General features: G+C 66.2%; 1 protein-coding gene across 1 annotated transcript; it reads left to right on the forward strand.

The window, feature by feature from the left end:
- Positions 1–43: 43 nt before the first annotated feature.
- Positions 44–7,438, forward strand: CDC34 (cell division cycle 34, ubiqiutin conjugating enzyme). The gene is made up of 5 exons (XM_059388414.1): positions 44–251; positions 2,904–2,990; positions 3,107–3,204; positions 3,959–4,093; positions 6,871–7,438. Exons 1-5 carry the CDS (start codon positions 75–77, stop codon positions 7,082–7,084), a joined length of 711 nt encoding a protein of 236 aa, XP_059244397.1. The 5' UTR covers positions 44–74; the 3' UTR covers positions 7,085–7,438.
- Positions 7,439–9,309: the final 1,871 nt, after the last annotated feature.

The following is a 9,309-nucleotide window of genomic DNA, read 5'->3' on the forward strand; positions in this document are numbered from 1 at the left end:
GCCCGTCCCGCGCCCCCGCCGCGGCCCCGCGGCCCAGCGCGCCCGCGACCCCGGGCCCCGCCGCCGCCGCCGCCATGGCCCGGCCGCTGGTGCCCAGCTCGCAGAAGGCGCTGCTGCTCGAGCTCAAGGGGCTGCAGGAGGAGCCGGTGGAGGGCTTCCGGGTGACCCTAGTGGACGAGGGCGACCTGTACAACTGGGAGGTGGCCATCTTCGGGCCCCCCAACACCTACTACGAGGGCGGCTACTTCAAGGTGAGCCCGCGGCCCCGGGTCCCGTCGGGCTCCTCCCCTCGGGCGGGCCCCTCGCTGTCCGCGCGGCCCTGGGAAGCCGCTGCAGCCCCCGCTTCCCCAGCCGGGCTTGGGGAGCCCCGGGGACGCCGCCGGCCGGTTCGGGTGTGGGGCCCTTTGCTGGCCTCAGCCCGTGGCAGACCCGGGAAGGCCCCCAGCTGCCCTCCCCGCTCCCTGCCCGGAGGCAAGAGCCTCCCCAGGCCCGGCGAGCCTTACTGTCGGGGTCCACGCGGCTGGGGGAGAGCGGGGGGGAGGCCAGGGGGGGGGGGGGGGGCTGCGCCGCCCCTTGCCGGGCGCTGACAAAGGCGCCCTCGGGACCTGGCCAGCTGGGGCCTGCTTGGAAAGCGGCCACCCTTCCCGGTGGCAGCGGGGCCGGCCCCCTTGGCTCCCTCCCGAGCTTTATGTAACCTGTCCTCTCGAGCAGGCCCTGGGTGCACTTGTCACGGCCACCGCCCACTTTGTCCCCGGGAGCCACACCGCAGCCTGCGCCCTGGTGGACCTTGGGCCCCTTTCTCTCCCCAGCCTGCTTTTCTGGGTTCCACCGCGGAGCAGGTGGCCGCTGGGGGCCCAGATCCCACTCTCCAGAGCAGTTCTCCTTTGTCGTTGCTGGGAGCAGGGCGGGGGTGCCCTCCCTGGGCCTGGCTGGGTTTCCAAGTGTGACAAAGGACTCGGGCCAGGACTCCGGCAGCCCTCTCGACCTCACCACCGGAGCCCAGGCGCGGCCTTGGAAGGACTCTCGGGTTGCAGGGCTTTGCTTTTGGAGCCAGAGGCACAGGGCCAGGGGTCTCCGTGCATGAGAGCTGGGGAGTGAGCCCTCAGCCTGGAACGGCCCCCACCCCTGCCTGCCGAGAGGCTGCCCAGCCCCGCAGGTGGTGCTCCCAGGACAGGTCTGCGTCCCAGCTCTCTGCGCGTTGTGGTTGAGCCCGCTCGGTGGCTTCAAGGGAGCCGCCTGGTCCGCTGGGGCTGTTCCCCTGGTGCTGGGGCGGGATCCGGGGGTGCGTGTGGACAGCCCTGGGCTGGGTTCCACGTCAGGCACCGGCCCGCTCTGACGCGCTGGGTCTGGGGTGGACCCCCCAGCAGTTTGGCGAGGTCCTTTCTCAGCCTCTCTGCTCTGCGTGCGGCTGTAAGGACGGGTCTCCGCTCACACACCGCGGGAGGGTGGACTCGCACCCTGAGACCAGGCAGGCCGGACGCGACTGAGGTGGCGGATCTGGAAGGAGGGGGTGGGGGGTTCTGACTTGGCCCACTACCTGGTGGCCGGGGATTGTGGTAGATCCTCCAGGCTGGCACTGGGGGAGGGGCCTCATCCCCGTGTCTGAGAAGACGGGACGCCGGGTTCCAGACTCCTCGGCCGTAGGTCCTGTCCTCCATGAAGCCGGCGTGGCCTGGCGGTGCCGGGGGGCAGGGGGTGCCATCCACTGTGTCCTCTTCTCTGGGTGGGACTGGGTGGGGAGAGGAGACGAGGAAATGCCGGGCTGGGAAGTACCCAAGGACCACCGTCACTTCCCAGCCAGGTTCCCCCGCGTCTTCCTCGTCAGCCTGGCCTTGAGAGCCACAGTGGGCCTCGGGCTCACCTCTGTGTGGTGGACAGAAGGGGGTGCCAGAGGGAAGCAGTTCAGGGCCCTGCTCCAGAGAACTCGCTGTGTGTCTTTGGGCATGGTACTTGCCTTCTCTGGGCGAAGTCCTCCCTGGGGACGCTTGTAACGGTGCCCGGGGTGGGGGGGGCCTCGGGGCCGCACCCGTTCTCAGGGCCCTCCCCTAGAAATCTGTAGGGCAGGTTCCAAGGTCTAGGTTTGCCCTGTAGTCACCAGTGAGTTCCCTCCCTCCTGGGGTTCAGCATGGTCACTCCAGAACAGAAGGGCTTCCCCTAAATGCCCCCAGTGCCCCCTGCCCTGAAGAGTGACTTCCCAGAGACGGGCCTGGGGCAGTCGTAGCACAGGTGCCCAGCTGGCTCCCGGCACACAGGCTCAGCTGAGCGCCTGGAGCACCGCCAGGATCCCGGGCCAGGCATCGTGGTGTCCAGGACCGGGGCTTACACAAGAAACGAAGCTTTTTTACCTGCTGAGACCTGGGCAGGAGGCCCTCCCCGGTCTGCCTCCATGACCTTCCTGTCTGCTTTCCTGGCCTCCCGCAACGGACGCTCACAGGAGAACGGTCTGTCCGGCGCCGTCCGTCCGGCACCGACTCCTACAAGGCCCAGACCGCAGGGGTGCTGGGAGTCACGGTGCCGTGAGCATGCATCTGTTTTCATTTTCCCCACGGCCTGGAAGCTGACCCTGGGAGTCCACCGTCATGCTGGGGGTGCGGAGCCCCCAGGGCCCCACCAACCTGTGTGCTGACCTGAACCCGCCATGCTCCCCGGGGCCTGGCTCCTGGTCCCTCCACAGGGCTGCGCTGAGAGAATGGCCCCTAGGGTTGCTCCTCGGCCGTGGGGCGGGGGCCTGGGTCAGCCCAGGTGACCCCGAGGAGGCCTTCGAGTGTGTGGCAGGCAGGGTCCAGGCCGCCCTCTGGTGGGGGTGTCTGTCCTGGCTGATGTCCTCGTCTGCGTGTCCGTGGGCTCAGTCCCCAGACGGCAGCCTGCACTGGCTGAGCCTCCTGCTCTCTGCCCCTCCCCAGGCACGCCTCAAGTTCCCCATCGACTATCCGTACTCCCCACCGGCCTTCCGGTTCCTGACCAAGATGTGGCACCCCAACATCTACGAGGTGAGTCCGCCAGGCCCACCCCGCCCCCAGCGTGTCCATACTGGGGAGGGGGCTGCACTGCCTGACGGGAGAGGGCTGTGGTGTGGGCACTGACCCCCTCTACCGTCCCCACACAGACAGGGGACGTGTGCATCTCCATCCTCCACCCCCCGGTCGATGACCCCCAGAGCGGGGAGTTGCCCTCAGAGCGGTGGAACCCCACCCAGAATGTCAGGTGAGGCTGGACCAGGCCCTGTTGGAGGGGCTGCGCAGGACAGGAACCCTGTCCCCCAGCAGCTCTCCTGCCTCGGCTCCTGTGGGACTTGCTCGAAGCTGGCCAGGCCTAGGGACACAGATGTGGGCAGACATGTGTCTCTTGCTCTCAGGGCCGTGACTCCCTGGATTCCTGCGTTGTCCATCCAAACTGTCCTCCCGCCGGGGTCCTGGGGGCCCCAAAGACCCTCTCCCCTCGTTTCCTGGTGCTCTGTGCCCCATCCACCCTTGGGAACAGCCACTGGGAACCTCAGGGCCATGTTTTCTCTCCCACGGTCCCCCCACAGAGGCCGGTCACCTCTGTTTCAGGGCCGAGCCCCTCACCCTGCCTCCTGCCCTGCATGTCTTTAGTTCAGCCAAGCCATAATGAAAGCTGGTGGCACGGAGGGACCCACTTGCCTGCAGGATGCCTTGAGAACGGGGACATGTGGAATGAAGGTGGTCCTGGCTGCCCACACGTGTCCTTTCCCCAGGCTGGGCTAGCGTGGGGCAGGGGCTAGGAGTGCGCCCTTACTCTCCAAGGGGCCTGAGACAGAAACCAGAGGCAGCGACATCACCCACAGGGTTGGGAGTTGAGGGGTCCCCCGGGTGGGGGCTGGCCCCTGGGTGTGTCCACGAATACCGTGGCGCTAGGCCTGGCTCCTGGGGTGGTGTGGCCAGAGAGCACGCCGCCCCGGCGGACGCCACCCCCCCCAACACACACACGCACCCCCCAGGACCATCCTGCTGAGTGTCATCTCGCTCCTCAACGAACCTAACACCTTCTCACCGGCCAACGTGGACGCCTCCGTGATGTACAGGAAGTGGAAAGAGAGCAAAGGCAAGGACCGGGAGTACACGGACATCATCAGGTGAGCCCCGTCGCGGGGGGTGGGGGTACACGGACATCATCAGGTGAGCCCCGTCGCGGGGTGGGGGGTACACGGACATCATCAGTTGAGGCCGGCTGCCGGGGTCTGCCCGGAGACAGTGGTCCAGGAGGGAGACCCCGTCGCGCAGTGGGGGGCGGGGGGCCGCCAGGCTCAGGCCAGCGCACTGGCTCTTTCTCTTTCCCTCTGTTCATTGTGCCCCCCCCCCCCGCCCCCGCTCTTTATGAAAACGGATGTTCTCTCTCTGTCACGGGGGAGGCTCGAGTCCTGCGAGCACGTGGTCCGCGTGTGTAGCTGACGGCGCCTGAGCCGTGTGCTGCGGAGTCTGGGTCCCGGGAGCACATACGGTCGGGCCTAACGGCCCAAGCTCCAACCGGGTCGGACCACTCCCGTCCGTCCTGGGCAGCCCAGCCCCCTGCTTGCCCCCTGCCAGGTGTCCTCCAGATGGGGCTGGTTTGCTGCTCCTTCCCAGACTGACTCTTGCCTCAACTTCGCTTTTCGTGCTTTTTCTTTTGCGGGGGGGGGGCGTGCCTTTCCCACATCATGTTGTACGTTCTCATGAGCGTACGTCGCTCGCGTTTGTACCTTTGAAACTTTGAATTATTCTGTAAAGGCAGAAGAAGATCATGTATTAGCGTGTTTAGAAAATCACTTTCTTTTTTTGGAAAACACCCGTTTTTCCTGGTTTTAGAAGCAGCGTGGTGTGCAGGGATCGGGCAGGACTAAGCCTCCAGCCCTCGTGCTGGTCTCTTCTGGTGATAAGTGATGGTCCCCGCAAAGCAACCGTCGGCAGAAGGAATGCGCCCCGGAGCGGGCGGGACCGGGTGGGACGTGGTCTGGGGCTCGGCTCGGGCACTCGGCTCGGGCACTGGAGCCGCTTGACCTCCTTTTCCCTGGCCCGGCAGCCGCTCTGTGTCCATTGTCCATTGTTACTGTGTAATGCGCTTTACGGACTAGTGGGGGACGGACTTAACCCTTTGTTAGGTTTTTCCAAAAGCTCGTGCACTTCTTACCTAGAAAGAGGAGTAAGGTCTGCGCCAAGCTGCGTCATGACCCCGGTCGAGGAGTGGGGGTGGCGTCCCCAGCAGCACCCACAGGAACGTTCGGGCCGCAGTCCTGGCATGTATGCGCAGGGTCGTCCCTGGGTCGGGGGCACGCCTGGCTGTCATGGAAGCAGGACCTCGGAGGCACTGCGGGACCCCCGGGGCTGCGGGGCGGTGCCACGGGACATCCGTGTGTCGGAACTCACCGCTGTGCCCTTGAAAGTGGCACAGTTCTGTGTGGATAAAGCTCCAGGAGCTCACGTGGGTGAGGAGGGGACGCCTTCGTGACAGAGAAACAAAAAGGAAGCCTCGTGATCTGAGCAGGTCACCGAACAGTTAGCATTTATGTGGGGCCTTGCAGACACCCGCATGCACCACTGCCCCAAGACCAGCCCCCCCAGCCTCCTTCCACCGCTGCTGCTCTGCCTGATCTCGGAGGCCCGTAGGCCGGCCTCCCGCACGCACACGCGTGCACACGGCTGTGCATGTGCCATCGTCCCCCGCCCCCACCCCCGCTAGTCCGTCTCCCTGTCCTCCGCAGACCCCCGGGTCCCTGTGCGCCAGGGGCACCTGGACGGGGGAGAGCGTCGCCAGGAGCCTCGTGTCTGCTCCGCTTTCTGCTCGTTGTGCTTCTCTTTTCTCAGAGTGAAACCACGTTCTCCTTCGGTGGCTCTGGCCTGTTTTTGCTGGGTCTGTGGTGGTTTCTGTGAGCAGCGTCTGAACGATGGGTGCAGGGTTGCTCGTGGGATCCAGGTGCTTTTTCCCCTAGCAGCATGCACACGCACACGCATACACCTGGCCCTACGGGGACCCCGGCCCGCAGAGCAGCCCCTTCCCCCAGTTCCTTGTCTCCCCATTGTCCCAGGAAAGCTCTCCCCCGAGGCCAGGCGGTCCCAGCTCTGGGGCTGTGCGGAGGAGCAGCAGCCGGGCTGGCGGCGGCTGCCGGGAGTGCCTGTCGGGCTCCTGACCGGGGGGACCCTCCCTGTGTGGCGGGACTCCTGAGGGTCCTGCGCGCTGCCTCGCCCCAGTTCTTTTTCCAGGCACCGCCCACGCGGCGCCAGAATTACGAGCAGACTGTCTTCAGCCCTCGGGTCCCTGCAGGCCGCTCACACATGCCCACGTGAGGGCGGCTGGGACGTGAGCCGCTGCCCCGCCCCGCCCCGCCCCCACCCAGCCGTGTTCCCCACGCGCTCTGCCAGCGGGTCGTTGACAGGGTGTGCCATCCTTGGCCCTGCAGAGCGTCCGTTCGGGGGTGGTTGGTGCCTGCTCGTCGGGGTCTAGGTGGGAGTCCCCCCACCTGGGGAGCAGCTCCCCGGGAAAGCCAGTGCGCCGGGCTGAGCGCAAGCCCCGATTTCCTCCTCGCGCTGGCCTTCCCCGTCTGCCCCCACACCTCCATCGGCCTGTCCCTGCGTCCCTCCGTGTGTGGTGGGCGCCAGGGTGGCCCAGGCGCTGAATGCGTGCTGGAAGGTCGGCTGCAGGCCTGACCCTCCGTCCCGGCCGGCGCACCTCTGCTGTCCCGGCCGGCGCGGCCGCGCGCCTCCCGTGGGTGCCGACCGTCGCGCGGGACCGCTCGTCTCTGGCGGCCAGGGTCCTGCGTGCCGTGGGCCCCGCCCTGTCTGGCCCTCCTCTGCGGCCTCCGAGCTCCTGAGGGCTGGGCTCCTGTTGAGGGACCCCGACGGGCACAGAGCCGTAGCCCACAGGACCGTCTCTCCCCAGGAAGCAGGTCCTGGGCACCAAGGTGGACGCGGAGCGGGACGGCGTGAAGGTGCCCACCACGCTGGCCGAGTACTGTGTGAAGACCAAGGCCCCGGCGCCCGATGAGGGCTCGGACCTCTTCTATGACGACTACTACGAGGACGGGGAGCCCGAGGCCGAGGCCGACAGCTGCTTCGGGGACGACGAAGACGACTCCGGCAACGAGGAGTCCTGACACCACGACCCCGAGAATAAACTTACAGATTTTACCTCAGCAGGCCCGGGCTGTGTGGCGCCGAGACTGCCTCGCGGGAGGGGTGCTGCCTGGCCCCTTGGGTGGTCTGCTCTCGGGGGTCGCCCAGCTCCCACGTGTGTCCTGGGTCCTCTGCTTCCCAGGAGAGGGCCGCCTGCCAGGTTTGGGACAGCCTGGGCGGCGGGGGCCTGAGGAACCTGGACCCCCCACCCGTCCGCAGCTCCTGCTGGCCGGGGCCAGAGCCGTGGGCTCCCAGCTTGTGCGTGGACGGGTTCACCTGTGGTAACTCCTCTGCTCTGGTTTGTTTGGAATCTGAATAAAACGACTTTATGAGAAGCTAGAGAACCACCCTCTCCTTGGTCTCCACGAAGGACTGCAGAGAACGGCCGGTCTGTCGCCAGGCCCCTGGATCCTGACAGGCCCACGTGCCTGTGACCCTCCGTGCCAGGCGCGGGGGTAGGGCCTACAAGCACCCGGACACACACGCTGGGGGCACCATGGGGATGGGGGGTCTGGGCAGGAGGTGGCCACATGTCCACGGACACCCTGGCAGCCTGGTGCAGAGCACGTGCTGCCAGCCCGCACCCGGCCCCTGGGGCCTTGGGGCAGTAAGCCACCTCCCTGCCAGCCGTTGGGCCCCCGGCAGCCCCGACGGGACCTGTGTCATGCCACTGTCACCCAGGACCTTGGCTTCATTCCGCGTGACTGACACGTCCAGAGTGGCCCAGATTCGGGATCAGATGGCCTAGTCGGGATGAGGTCCCCCATGGGGTCAGACGGGCACGTGCCCAGCCTGACAGCACCATGGCTGGGCCTGGCTGACCCCACGCAGGAGGGCGCTGGGCAGAAGGAGCCAGGCTGTCCAGGGCGGGGCCAGTCAGACCTGCACCGCAGCCCGCTCACCAGGGCTTCTCCCCTGCCCCACTAGTGTGCCCTCGGGCTGTGGGTGCTACTCTCTGTGAGCCCCTGTGGTCTGGTGGCTTCCTGACCTGGAAGGGTTCACCCCTTGTTTTAGTTTCTGGCTTCTCTGAAGCCCAGAGAGCTGGCACTGCCGGCCCGGCAAGGGCCCCTGTGGATAGGACTTGCCGCTGGTGTTCTCAGCTGACGCGGCCTGTGACAGCTACACCTGTGCCCCTCCCCAGCTCCTAATTCGGGCCTCGGGCCGCCTGGGGTCCAGACTCCTGAGTGGGGGCCAGGTGTGCAGCCCTCTCAGCATCCAGTGGCTTGGAGGCCGGGAGACCCACACCTGCTCTTGACTTCCTCCTGCCGGGAGGAGGACCCCTGGGCTGGGGTCGGGCTTACCGTGAACCCCTGTGTGGCTGGCACCCCGCGCTAGGAGCCGGTCAGGAAGGGGATGGGCACTGGGGAGGCCTGCCCCGCCCCGCCCTGTCTGGGGGACCCGCTGGCGTCCTCAGCGGCCTCCCCTGGCCCTTGGGCTTCCTCACAGCGGCTCGGGCTCCAGGGAGAGGGGCCACAAGCAAGGCCACGTCCACCCACGCGGAGGCCACACGCATCGCTTCCGCACAGACTCGGACGCAGGTGTGGGAGAGCCCTGCCGGACCCGAGAGGAGGGGACCCGGACCCACCTCTCGGATCCTCCCCCACTCAGCTGCCACGGAAGCTTTTGCACCCCCAGATCTGACCGTGGTACCTGAGGCCTCAGTTCAAATGCTGTAGCCTGTTGTGGACTCGTGGCATCAGTGTCAGATCTGAGCGGTGCAAGCTGCGAGACAGAGACCGGGAGCCCGGTTACGTAGAAACTTAAGAGAAATCCTTTTTACACTCTGTGGAAAATAGAGCGTGTGTGTCCTGTGTGGTATTTGGGACACATTCTCCGTATAAGATGATGTTTCGTCCTTGATCTGAGATTCCGAGCGCAATCTGTTTAGATGCCGGCCAGGCCACTCGTCCTGGGGCGGCTACCGTCCCACTGGACAGGACGTGTGAACACTCTGTAAATACAGTTTCTCTTGCACTTGTCCCTGGCCTGACACACCCTCCTGCGTGAAGACAGGCCACCTGGCCTCACTTGCCAGTGCCACCAAATGAAAAGATGGCTGGTGACTTGTCTCAGAGTCCCTGCTGTGGCCTCCTGTGACCAGCTGGCCTTTATAGTGACTGCTTCGGTGAAGGACAAAATGCCCAACTCAAACTGACTCGAGCCAGAAGGAACTTCATTAGCTTCTGGGAGTGAAAGGCCACGGGTT

This window comes from Mustela nigripes, chromosome 2 (genome assembly GCF_022355385.1).
Source record: "Mustela nigripes isolate SB6536 chromosome 2, MUSNIG.SB6536, whole genome shotgun sequence".
Lineage (NCBI taxonomy): Eukaryota > Metazoa > Chordata > Mammalia > Carnivora > Mustelidae > Mustela > Mustela nigripes.